At 38.1% G+C, this 14,082-nt stretch overlaps 1 protein-coding gene across 3 annotated transcripts in view; it reads left to right on the forward strand.

Moving 5' to 3' along the window:
• The window catches only part of OLA1 (Obg-like ATPase 1), a 162,668-nt gene that overhangs the window by 86,185 nt on the left and 62,401 nt on the right, over positions 1–14,082 (forward strand). For all 3 annotated transcript variants that reach the window (XM_006760604.1, XM_006760605.2, XM_006760606.2), the window contains exon 5: positions 13,082–13,257. In XM_006760604.1, the coding sequence (XP_006760667.1) occupies positions 13,082–13,257 (176 nt within the window). The remainder of the gene's footprint in view (positions 1–13,081; positions 13,258–14,082) is intronic.

The raw sequence follows: 14,082 nt of genomic DNA on the forward strand, positions 1-14,082 counted from the left end.
TTTTTGTCATGTCATTTATGGAAAGTAAATAGGAACTGGCATTTCCCAGTGCTATGAATAAAGCTATAGATGTTAAGTGAATCACCAATGCAAGTTTAGCTCTCTCCTGTCTCTTTAACATTGTTCTGACACAAGATAGGACTTTACTTTGAAGAATGAGTCAAAAATTTGAGAAGAAAGATTTTTTAGCAGGATATCCTTGTTTTCTAACATTGTATTTAAAAATTTATCTTTTACTGGATTAGGTATGTGGTGTTATTTTGGTAGTACTCTGGATTTGAATATAGATATTCAAACATTGATTATTTGCCACATAAGACAAGCTGGAAAGAATGTGAAATAATGTAGCATATCGAATGTTTTGGTGCCATGAATAAGATTCAGTGTTTCTACGTCTTCTTTAACCTGTACTATTGTTTTCTATATTTAAGGGCCCTCCTAATTAATTATTGTTAATTAAACTTATATTTAAAGTTCTTGGTAGTGAGTATTGTTCTCATTTTTTTATTGGATTAAATTTGTTTTCCCAACCAGATCGTCCAATCATTGAGACCAAGGTCTGTTTTGATTTTTTTTTTTTTTAATCCTCATCTGAGAATATTTTTTTCCCATTGCTTTTCAGGGAGAGTAGAAGGGAGGGAATGCAGGGGAGATAGAAAGAGAAACATTGATGTGAGAGGATGGTTGCTTCCCAAATGCACCCCAGTCGGGTGTGGGAGTGAATCTGCAACCCAGGTACATGCCCTTGACTGGGAATCAAACCCGTAACCCTTCTGTGGGCAGATTGATGCTCTAACCACTTAGAAACACTGGTTAGGACTTGGTTTTTGTTTTTAATTCTCACAAGACTTAGCATATTGTAGATATGTAAGCAAACTTTCTTTGAGTAGGGAACTATACTTAGCAAGGCATATTGTGGTTTGTATATGTGTTAAGGGATGGCAGTTTGTGCATTGGTGTATATACCAAGGAATTCCTTATCTCTGCATTGTATAGTGGTAAAGAATGGGAAAACATAATTATAATATTATTATTAATTAAACATAAATCCATCTTGACCACATATCTTCTTATTTCCACCAAAACTCTATAGACACGCTACTTGGAATATCAAAGTTTCCATGACAGGTGGTTTATGAAGTACTGCTCTGGAGCCTGTACCCTTAAATATATCATGTGTTTTAAACCTATTTCTATTTCAAGCTGGAGATGTTTTCTTTCTAAGACAGCCTAAATTTAAGCAGCATAGCAGTTAACTAAAGTCCTGAATTTCCGAAGTATATTTTTATTTCTAAAGCCCTTTGCAGTTAGATTTAGCATCCTAAACAGAGTATAGATTTATCCTTCTTACTTGTATCTTTATGGAATAAGATAGGTTTTGAATGAATGAATGAGTAAATTGATCAATCTTCAATTGACGTATAATAATTGAAAATAGCTAACTCATTTCTGCCACATCATACCAAGAAATAAATATGCAGAATCTCAGTACATATGGATAGTCAGGTGTGTCTCACCACAAGATTAGCTTAAGCATTCACTTAGTGAATGGATTTTATAATATAAATACTTTATACATAATAACTAAAAAGATTTTTTGACTCATTTTATCTGTTACTTCAAAGTATACTAGAGCCACTCAGGGGAGTTATGGGTTAGAAATTATGTTAATGATATATAATAGAGGGATAAGAAAAGAGAGCTGAGGGAGATATCTACATTTATGGGATAGTTGGAACAAGAAAAGAAATGGTTTAAGAAGATAGAAGAAAGTCCAGATATGCCATTGGAAAGAAGTAGTGAAAGAGATTATGTCATTGCTCTCAAGTTAGATCCTACTAAGAGATCATTCATGATTCCTGAACAATGGCTATTTGATATACCGTCTTGAAGCCAAATCATTGGTGTCCTTTTTAGATCAATTTCTGACAGTATGGTGGAGGCATAGTCTAAACCAGGGGTCCTCAAACTACAGCCTGCGGGCCACATGCAAATACAAATATTGTATTTGTTTCCGTTTTGTTTTTTTACTTCAAAATAAGATATGTGCAGCGTGCATAGGAATTTGTTCATAGTTTTTTTTTTAAACTATAGTCCGGCCCTCCAACGGTCTGAGGGACAGTGAACTGGCCCCCTATTTAAAAAGTTTGAGGACCTCTGCTCTAAACTGCAGTGTGTTAATTTTTAAATGGGATATAAAGAAGTAGAGAGAGCAGATACATACAGGTCTTTCAAGAAGTTTGACTCTGAACTGGAGGAAAGAAAACAACAGCTGATGAAATGGGAATTAATGTCTAATGGTGACCGAAATGATTCACTTACTATAGAATCTTAGATGTGAAAGTTATTAGTGGAGATGGAGAGGATACAAATGATATAAATATAGGAGAAGGAGGTATAATAGGTCGAGGTCTTAGGAAACACAAAGAAGTTTGTGGAGCAAACTTCCTTGGTAGAGGATAAAGATCCAGAACAGAGATGGTAGAGAAATTGGTCATAATTAGTAAAAGGTAGCATTTTATTGCTGGAAAGAAGAAGAGATTGGGTAAAAACAAAAAGGGGGCTTGGTGTTCCAAAGATGATATGCATTTTTCCTATGAAGTGGGAAATAGTAGGTCATCTGCTGGGTAACAGGAAAGAAGAGGTTTTTTTGTGTGTTTTTTTAGTTTTGTTAAAAGGAGTCATGTGTGTGTGGGTTTTTAAAAAAATTTTTAAATTGATTTTAGAGCAGCCAAGAAGAGAGAGAGAGAGAGAGAGAGAGAGCGAGAGAGAGAGAGAGAGAGAGAGAAAAGCATCAATTTGTTGTTTTACTTATTTATGCATTCATTGGTTGGTTCTTGTATGTGCCCTGACCGGAGATAGAACCCGTAGCCTTGGTGTGTCAGGATGACGCTCTAACCAGCTGAGCTACCTGGCCAGGGCTGAGGTTTTGTTTTGAAAGCATTGGAAATGCAAGAGAAGTCAAGAAGTTTTGGAAAAGGTGCTTTGTTGTAAAAGGATACATTGTAGGATAGCTCTGTAAAACATCTTTGTGATAGAATCCAGTCTGAGGCTAGCTTATGGTTAGTTTTCTCCTATAGCAAATCATTTAATGATGAAGGTTTACTATAATTAGTATTTTTAGCCACCCATTTATTTATTTAATTTAGATAGATAGATAGCTGTACACATATACATACACACACACACACACACATATGAGAGAAGGCGAGAGAAATATATAGATATAAAATAAATTTCATGGTAATAGTGCTTTTCTCTCCTTGTGACTAGTCACTGCAAAACCAAAATGTTAACTAAGATTTGTGCAAATTTTTCTGTAAGTTAAAGTTTTTTATTGTGTTTTAAAAAGAATGATTTTTAAAAATGACTTGTTTTGGCCCTGTCTGGTGGTGCTCAATGGTTAGAGCGTCTGCCCATGTATGGAATGATTGCAGGTTTGATTCCCATTTAAGGGCACATACCTGGTTGCAGGTTCGATCCCTGGCCCCGGTTGGGCACATGCAAGAGACAAACAATTTATGTGTCTCTCTCACATCAGTGATCTCTTTCTCTCTATTTTTCTCTCCCTCCCTTCCTCCCTATCAGTCTCTCTAAAAATCAATAGGAAAAATGTCCTCGGGTGAGGATTAACAAAAAATAAAATAAAACAAATGATTTGTTTTGTATGTACAATGCATGTTCATTATAAAAAGTTTAAGCAAGACAAAAACTTTTAAAGAAGATTAGCAAAATTGCTCAATAGCTCACTAAAAGGAATTATTTTCATTAACATTTGATCACTTTTATTAAGAATGAGGTAAGATTTTTATATAAATGTGATCATTAGTACATCTGTTATTTTAAATAGAACACTAAATTTTATTTTTTAATTAAGTTTGAAAGAAAGAAAAAGAACTGGAGTAATGTAGAAGAAATCAATGAACTAAGGTGATCCTGCTGTAGGATCATGGAAACCCTAAAAGGTTAGAGAAAATATTTTATTTTTAAAAAAATATATTTTATTGATTTTTTACAGAGTGATCCTGCTAGGATCATGGAAACCCTAAAAGGTTAGAGAAAATATTTTATTTTTAAAAAAATATATTTTATTGATTTTTTTTTACAGAGAGGAAGGGAGAGTGATAGAGAGTTAGAAACATCAATGAGAGAGAAACATCAATAAGGTGCCTCCTGCACATCTCCCACTGGGGATGTGCCCGCAACCCAGGTACATGCCCTTGACCGGAATTGAACCTGGGACCTTTCAGTCTGCAGGCCGACACTCCATCCACTGAGCCAAACCGGTTTCGGCTAGAGAAAATATTTTAATTACATGTTTCATCTTTATATGGCATCTATTGATTCCTTACTCTGAAAGATGAGGAAATGAGTACAGTTATGTTTTTATTTTTCCTCTCCCTGTATTTGAGTTTTATATTATTATTCCTAACTTTTCATAGTTTATAATATAGTACTTATATTCTGTTTTGGTAACATAATTCCTGTGGTGGTCTAGTCTTATATGTTACAGTACATTAAGCTTAGTCTATTTGCCATTGATTTCTATTCCTAACAATGAAAAACCAGTTGGCTGGATATAAAATTCTGGAGTAAAAATTTGTTTCATTAGAACTTTGAAGACATTGCTCCACTGTCTTTTGACATCGAGGTACCTTGTAGAATTCTAAAGCCTTATATGTAACTTGATTTTACTGCTTTTGATATTGGTGACATGTATGTTGTTGATGTTTCTCTGTCTGTTTGACCAACTGCAAGTTTTGTTTCATTGTTTATTTATGCCAGCTTACCTGGATTTGAAACTTTGAAAGTGGCTATGATTTCTTCTTGATTGATAGGATCTCTCTTAAAGATATGAGAAATCATATGGTGTTTTTACCTTATATCATCAGTCTACTTAAATTATATATAGAGAGGAATATTTAAAAAAAAACTGAGTGAACTTAGAGATGCTGAAACTTAACCCTTTGTACCTATCTTATCTAATAAAGAGGGACTATGCTAATTGACCCTCATGCCATCGCAAAGATGGCAGAGCCCACAGCCAATAAGGAGGGAATATATTAATTGACTGCCCTGCCCTCAAAGATGGTGGTGCCCACAGCCAATAAGGAGAGAATATGCTAATTGCTGCCATACCCTCAAAGATGGCGGTGCTCCCAGCCACAAGATAGCCGGCAGGGGAGGGCAGTTGTGGGTGATCAGACCAGCAGGGGAGGACAGTTGGGGGCAACCAGGCTGGCAGAGGAGGGCAGTTAGGGGCGACCAGGCCGGCAAGGGAGGACAGTTGGGGGCGACCAGGCCGGCAGGGGAGCAATTAGGCATTGATCAGGCTAGCAGGGGAGTGGTTGGGAGGTGATCAGGCTGACAGGCAGGTGAGCGATTGGGAGCCAGCAGTACCAGGTTGTGAGAGGGATGTCTGACTGCTGGTTTAGGGATGTCTAAACTGGCAGTCGGACATTCCCTGATGGGTCCCAGATTGGAGAGGGTGCAGGCTGGGCTGAGAGAGGCCCCCTCACCCCCTGCCCCAGTGCACAAATTTCATGCACCCAACCTCTAGTGAGTTATAAGAAATAAGAGGATAGGTCCATGCTTTATGTCCTTGGATCATAGTATTCTCATCTCTGATATATGGAAGAAATAGACAGTAGTGAAAAGGGCTATAACTATTAAAGTGTTTCTCAAAGAGCCATTTCTTACTGTACTTATCTTTCTTTACCTCTAAACAGCATCTGACACAGTTGAATACTTCTTCCTTCTTAAAACATTTTCTTACTGTTGTACCCAATGAAAGCATACTTCTACCTTTTCTCTGACTTTGTCATCCCTTCTTAGTCTCTTTTGCCAAGACTGCCTTCTCTATTAAATATCTAAGTGTTGGGGTGCTGTCACTACAAGATGTCATCCAAACCCATAACTTCAAATAAACATATCAGGTAACTCCTAAATTTATATCTACAGTCATGATCTTCCTTCCTACATCTAGTTTATCCTCAACAAAAACTTCTCATTTTCTCTACTCCTACATTTTCTGGTCATCTTTCATCTGCACTACTATATCCACTTCCTAACTTAGTCTTTCTGTCATCACTCTTGTCCCTTCCTTAGAGTCTGTTCTTTTTAAAGTGCCAAAGTGGCCTCTTTAAATTATAAATCTTATTACCCCACCTCCCCTTTATTTAAAGCTCTCCAATCAATGGCTTCTCATTGCAACTAGAACAAAATCCAGACTCCCATGTCCTACAAACATATGTGAACTGCCTTAAACTCTATTTACTATCCTCTGCTGTGGTTCACCCACACTGATTTTATTCCTATTTCTGAACATTTCAATATTGTTCCCATTTTAAAATTTTATATTTACTTCTTAGAACCCTCTTTTTCAGATCTTCACATTGCTGCCATCCATATTCTGGCCATTCCGGTGTCAGCTCTGATGTCATCTCCTCAGAGGCCTCCCTGACTTTCTTAGCTAAAGTATTACACAGCAATGTGCCCTCCTTCCCATTCCCCAGCACACACAAGCTCTATTGCATTACACTTCTTTACACAGAATAATACCAAATTTTTTTTTAAATCAGATAACATTCCACCACCAAAGTGACCATCCTATATAATAAAACCCTAATATGTAAATCAACCGAACAGTGAAACGACCAGTCGCTATGACGTGCACTGACCACCATGGAGCAGATGCTCAACACAGGAACTACTCCCTGGAGGTCAGTGCACTCTGACAGGGTAGAGCACCGCTCAGCCAGAAGCCCAGCTCACGGCCTCACGGCTGGCGAGTGTAGTGGCGAGCCTCTCCTGTTTCCATGGCAGTGTGTTAAGGATGTCTGGGAGCGGGCCTAAGACATCAGGGCTGAGGGGCCCCCCCCCCCCCCCACCAGTGCACAAATGTTGTGTACCAGCTCTCTAGTAGTTAATATTTTCCACATTTCTTGATTTTACCCCAAAATTTATTTAAATGGGAAACTTTGTCTTTAATGTAAGTGGAAAATTAGTATTGCTTGCATATATATAAAAAATAGAGGAATATGCTAATTAACCTGGACTCTGAAACAGTTTGACTGGACAGGAGGTTGCACGCGCAGCGTCGTGGGTGGGGCGGCAGGGGCCTCCGCGTGCCTGCGCTGGGGGAGGGCCTGATCAGCAGCAGCCGCAGCTGCTTCAAGGGCCAGAGAGGGAGGCAGGGCCAGACGGGAGGGGGGGCAGCACAGTTTTAATGACCATCCTATATAATAAAACCCTAATATGTAAATCAACCGAACAGTGAAACGACCAGTCGCTATGACGTGCACTGACCACCATGGAGCAGATGCTCAACACAGGAACTACTCCCTGGAGGTCAGTGCACTCTGACAGGGTAGAGCACCGCTCAGCCAGAAGCCCAGCTCACGGCAAGGAGTGGACCTAAGCTGGCAGGTGGACATCCCTTGAGTACCAGACGGTGCAGGCTGGGCTGAGGGACCTCCCCCCCCCCACACCAGTGCACAAATGTTGTGTACCAGCTCTCTAGTAGTTAATATTTTCCACATTTCTTGATTTTACCCCAAAATTTATTTAAATGGGAAACTTTGTCTTTAATGTAAGTGGAAAATTAGTATTGCTTGCATATATATAAAAAATAGAGGAATATGCTAATTAACCTGGACTCTGAAACAGTTTGACTGGACAGGAGGTTGCACGCGCAGCGTCGTGGGTGGGGCGGCAGGGGCCTCCGCGTGCCTGCGCTGGGGGAGGGCCTGATCAGCAGCAGCCGCAGCTGCTTCAAGGGCCAGAGAGGGAGGCAGGGCCAGATGGGAGGGTGGGCAGCACGATTTCAAATCAGGCGCTGGGCTCCTAGTATTGAAGAAATTAAAAATAAATACAGTGAAAACTACCTATTTATTACAGTTTTTAGTCTTTAGAGGCACAGAGGCTGAGGCCTGCTCTGTTCTTAAAAAGATAAACTTATAAACGTTAGCCATTAAAGACCAACAGCATCAAACTGAGACTTTCTTTGACATAGAAGGGCTGAAAGAGAATTGAAATGGAAATAACTTTCTCACCAGGCAATTCAGTATAATATAGTGTAGTCTTCAAGGTAAATGAAGTTATCTTTACCAGTACAGTGTTTTTCCTAAAGGAGAATTGTGATAGTAATTATTACAAATACATATTAATCACAAAAATTATAATTATTTTAGTAATGTGAAATTGAAATAAATAACTTCGGCCATAGAGTAGGGTAAAAATGATCTGCTGAACTAGCCAGAATTAGTGGTGGTGCGGGGGGGGGTGGACCCCTATAAACTCACAAAGTTTATTTTAACCTATTCTAAAGAATTGAGTAACATGAAATGTTATTACTCAAATTTAATTTGAGTGCATTACTATGGAATTTCTTCTAAATTACTAATTCCTGCATCTTAAAAAATTAGTATATGCTCCAGTTACTTGAAATAATTCTATATGTTGGGCTGTTTGCTTAGTACTTTACGTGTTATCTTGATTTAGTCATATCCATTCTCTGAGAAGTAGAAAGATCTTCATTTTAAAAATGTGAAAATGAGGTCCTTAGAGGTTCAGTCATCTGGCTAAAATTTTATGACCAGTAAGCCTGTCTGACTTTAAAGCCCTTTTTCTTAAACAATAAAGCTTATACTAAAAAAAATAATAATAATAACATGTGAAGGAATGCTATAATGTAAGTGTATGGTAAAGTTTGTTAATGACCCAGGAGCATGTCTTTGGAAATTTTATTCAATAATTTTTCAGTTCTAAGAAATGGTAAGTTGCCCAAATGGCCACCACATTTTCTATAAGCTTAGTTTTACACCTGTTTTAGGCCTCATTTCATAAAAAGGCAATTCAATTTTATTTTATTTTTTATTTTTTTAACATATTTTTATTGATTTCAGGGAGGAAGGGAGAGAGACGGGGAGACAGATAGAGAAACATAGATGATGAGAGAATCATTGATTGGCTGTCTCCTGCACAACCTCTATTGGGGATCAAGCCCACAACCTGGGCATATGCCCTTGGCTGGAATTGAACCTAGGACCCTTCAGTCCACAGGCCAATGCTCTATCCACTGAGCCAAACTGGCTAGGGCAAGGCTATTCAATTTTAAAGGACAACTTTACTGTTCCCTTTACTTAATTTTTATCTTAATTTTTGGAAGTATTTATTATCAACAAAAGTAGTTTGGAGTTACCTCAAAAAATTAAAAATGGAATTGCCTTATGAGCTAGCAATTACACTTCTGGGAATTTATCTGAAGCACTAATTTGAAAGAATATACGCACCCCTATGTTAATTGCAGCATTATTTACAACTAGAGGCCCGATGCACGAATTTGTGTACCTGTGGGGTCCCTTGGCCTGGCCTGTGGGATCGGGCTGAAACTGGCTCTCCGACATCCCCCAAGGGTCCCGGATTGCAAGAGGGCACAGGCCAGGCCAAGGGACCCCACTGATACACGATCGGGGCCAGGGAGGGATGCGGGATGTTGGCCAGCTGGGGAGGGACTGCGGGAGGGTTCCAGAGTGTGTCCGGCCTGTCTCACTCAGTCCCAATGGGCCAAACCCCAGCAGCAAGCTAACCTGGTCGGAGCATCTGCCCCCTGGTGGTCAGTGCACGTCATAGTGACTGGTCGACCGGTCACTATGATATACACTGCCCCCTGGAGGTCAGTGTATATCATAGCGAGCAGTTGAACGGCCTTAGCATACCATTAGCATATTACACTTTGACACAGTTTGCCCAGAAATCAGTTGGTAAATAAGACAGCAGTGCTCCAGTCAATTTTAAGAAACTTTTGGGTGACCTGAGTCTAGATTATAAAGAAATAGTGGTAAAAAGAAGAACAGAGGGGAGGAGAAGAATTAAAGAACCATCCATAGATGAGTTGATAAAACAGGGAAATTTTACCCTTTGTGGAAGCATACATAGACCTGGAGAACATTATGCTTAGTGAAATAAGCCAGTCAGAGAAAGGCAAGTACCATATGATTGCAGTAATATGTGAAAATCTAAGCAACAAAATTAACAAGCAAAATAGAGATAGACATAGATAGAGAACTGACAGCTGTCAGAACTGTGTGGTGGTGGTGGAGGGATTGAGCAAAAAAGAAAAAGAAAGAAAAAACTCATAGACTTAGCAACAGTGGTGAGTGTGAGGGTAGGGGAATGGATGGAAGTGGAGGAGGATATGGGGGGGAAATGGTAATGGAAAAAGTAAACTAATTAATTTAAAAACATTTATTATAGCCGAAACCGGTTTGGCTCAGTGGATAGAGCGTCGGCCTGCGGACTGAAAGGTCCCAGGTTCGATTCCGGTCAAGGGCATGTACCTGGGTTGTGGGCACATCCCCAGTAGGAGATGTGCAGGAGGCAGCTGATCCATATTTCCCTCTCATCGATGTTTCTAACTCTCTATCGCTCTCCCTTCCTCTCTGTAGAAAATCAATAAAATATATTAAAAAAACAAACAAAAAAAACGTTTATTATAAAAAAAATTAAGTTCTTATAGTATGTTAGCACATATAAATGAACCCTATATAATAATGAGGTAATACGTAAATTGACCCTCACTCCATCATGCCGTCACAAGATGGCCGCGCTCACAGTGGAGGCAGGGTTCCCGTAAGGAGCCGTAACTAGCGATCAGCAGGGGCCTGAGGCTGCATGGCTCCAGGGCAGGGGACCTGAGGCTGCGCACCCCCACCCCGTGGGGCCTGATGGGGGAAAATCAGGCTGTGCCTCCCGCCCGGCGGGGCTTGACAGAGAACCTGAGGCTGCGCCCCCTACTCAGCGGGCTATATTGGGGTGTGGCCGGCTGGTTCTGGATCTCACCCAATGGGGTTGGGGCCAGCCGTGTCTGGGTCTTATGCGCTTTCTAGGTACATGCGGGTGGGCGGGGACTTGACTCTGGGTCCTGCGGCATGCCCCAGACTCTGACAGGAGGAAGATTTTCATACACGTTTTACTAATTTTCTTTCATCTCTGACACTTTTTATAGCGAAAGGGCAAATAGCAATATTAAAATATTTCCTCTAATTCACTTTTAATGTGCACTAATTTCGTGCACAGGGCCACTAGTATAATAATAATACTAACTTTCAGGCATAGGAACAAAAATGTAATCCATAATGTATAGGGTCTGTGATTTGAGTTTTTATTCTTATAGTAGGGGCAATGGATTAGTGATGATCCAGTCACTAATCCTTTCCTAACCTAATCCTTGGCAGACTCCAGGCAAGGTGCATTCTGGAGAATAATTTGAAGGTTGTAAGATAGACAAGTGATCCCACCTTTATTCTAGGTTTTCTCTTTGGATTAGTTCAGATTATCAGAGTGCTTTGTTTTCTTTGCTTTCAGGAGAGTTGCGATTATTGTTTCTATCTGTTATCCACTTGTTTAAAATTGAGGGTTGTCATTAAGACATTGCCATTTAAAACCTGCTGATGCATTTACTGTAGGGATGTTGTTGAGGACATCACTATATTTGCTCATTGGCCCCTACATAAAGACAATAAAGACAACTATTTAGGTTATTGTTTATTTTGAGTGTCAGAAAAAGTTTAGCTATTTCTATAATTGAACTGACCCTGTTTCCTTTGTTGTTCAGACTGCCGGCAAGCTAACTTTTATTTTTATTTTCCTATTGTATCGTGCCATTTGTGTAAGATGCCTCAGATCATGACAAGCAATACATAATGCTGTCCTTCCTGGGAGACTTCTTTAATACTTTTAAAATAATTAAAAATTTGCCTAAATCATGGTCTGTCTCATATGTTTACTAATAAGACATGATGCACCTTCTTCTCATTTCTTGCTAATACTGTTCATTTGAATTTGGCACTATATAGTAAAACATCAGTTGTATGTCAAGAAAACTTAAGTATTATTTTAAATACTTATGTTTTAACTGCAGTAATATGTTTATGCTTTATTATTAATGAATTCCACATTGAGATACATAGAGCTTAATTATTTTTAATTTGAAGAAATTATGTTTTAAAACTTTTTGCAATCTGTAATGAGAATATTTTGGTCTTTGGTACATAGAATGAGCTGTAGTCACTATTTCTCTATCAAACTCAAACCATCTTTTGATTCCTATGGTACCTCTGTGTAAAATAATGATACTTTATGTTTGAAAACATCTCATTTTGGGAACATAATCTAATTGGTAATTTTAATTAATTTAATTAACAATTTATTTATGAATTTGTTTATTGTTTATGGGTATGTCATTGCTTTCTATTTGTAATATTTCTTAGTATTTGTTCATTTTTGCAATGCTGTTCTTTATCTGGTAATTTGAGTAAATCCCAGTTGAATTATGTTGCCACATTATGTCTTCAAAAGGGCATAAAGTCAGTACACATGCTTCAGTAATATCTGGTTGTTTTACCCTTATGTTTCCAGTTGGCAATTTGAAATTATGGCTTCAACTGCACTTTAAATATGTGATAATAGCATGTGTTTCTAATAAGGGCCAGCACCATTTTGTTCAGAGAGTGTGAATGGTTGTCACTCATATATGACAAATGCACCTTCATCTGCTTCTTTGATAGCCCCCTAAAAACCATACCCTCAAATCAGGCCGATGAAATTAGCTGCTGTGTAAATTGTGTGTCTGAGTGGTTCATTATCTAATCACCGTCAGAACCACAGTGATAAAGTAGATTGAAGCAGGGAAGAGGTCTGCCAGATGATTTTGCCCCCCTCCCTCAAATCCTGTTTCCCTTGGAAACCCTAATAGTGTTAGAACTTCAGGCTCTCCTGCCTGGAATTCAGTACCTTAATGTACCAAACCTGAAAATACCAGTAGTTCTGGAGCATAATTTTCTTTCTCTAAAGATCATAATTTTATTTGTTTCAGTCAGTTTTTGAAATGTTGAAGCTCTTACTGTTTTGTTGCTAGTGCCCTAAATATTACTAAATAAGAAAAAAAATGCTATATCTTACTTGCAAGAATTCAGATTAATTTGTATAATTATTAACCTTATAGGGGTTTTTATTCTAATAATAACCTTCTGGATTTTAAAAAGTTATTATTGAATTTCTTTCTTTTAATTGATTTTAGGTGCTTTTGAAGATGATGACATCACACATGTTGAAGGAAGTGTAGATCCTATTCGAGATATAGAAATAATACATGAAGAGCTTCAGCTTAAAGATGAAGAAATGATTGGGCCCATTATAGATAAACTAGAAAAAGTGGCTGTGAGAGGAGGGGATAAAAAACTAAAACCTGAATATGTAAGTAAAAATTTATAGCTTTAGATACTTCATTTTTCTTGGTTAAAATTATAAAATAGAGCACATAAAATATCTAATATCGGTATGGAATTTTAGAATCCAAGGATCTTTTTTGTTAAAAAATTATTGAGAAACTTTATTTTCTTTTGGCAACAAAGTATTATGGTGACAGGCTATTTAAGGTTTCATAAAAAAAGTCATATTTAGCTGTAATCTTGAGTGTTTATGTGGTTGCTATGTATATCTTCAAAGTGTTAGTGATAGAGAAGTGTGGTCGTTGTAGTTATAACATTTTTTAAGAAATTATTGAAAATCACCTAGAAGGAAATACTGTGATAAAAGAGGCTTAGGAAGGTAGAGTTATGAATGCTTTTCCCTTAAATGTTTTTATACTTTGATTTTATTGCTTTTATAAAAATAAACTTGGGGAAATGAACCTCAAAGTTAAAACTATTTATTAAATGTAGCAGACTATTTGAAAATGCAGGAACCAGGAATGTGATTAGAAGTTATTGTAGTTCATTATTTGAGTTTACATCATATACTGCCAAAGCTAGGAATGGCTTATAAAATTTTCAAAATAAAAATGACAGGTTGCTTAATTTGATGTGGTAATACCAATATGGGAGTCAGAGTATGGTAGGACTACCAAAGGGCTCCTGGAGAAACAGTTATCATAGTAATTATTCTCAGCATAAGTGAGGGTTTGTTTTTTTTTTTGACAATGATACTCCTAGGCCAGTGGAAAGGATTGAGGTAGGGTCTCCTTTTTCTTAAATGGGGATGAGAAGCATGAGAATCTACACTAATAAAAGAGAAAAATGG

The sequence above is a fragment of the Myotis davidii genome, unplaced genomic scaffold (assembly GCF_000327345.1).
Source record: "Myotis davidii unplaced genomic scaffold, ASM32734v1 scaffold370, whole genome shotgun sequence".
Classification (NCBI taxonomy): domain Eukaryota; kingdom Metazoa; phylum Chordata; class Mammalia; order Chiroptera; family Vespertilionidae; genus Myotis; species Myotis davidii.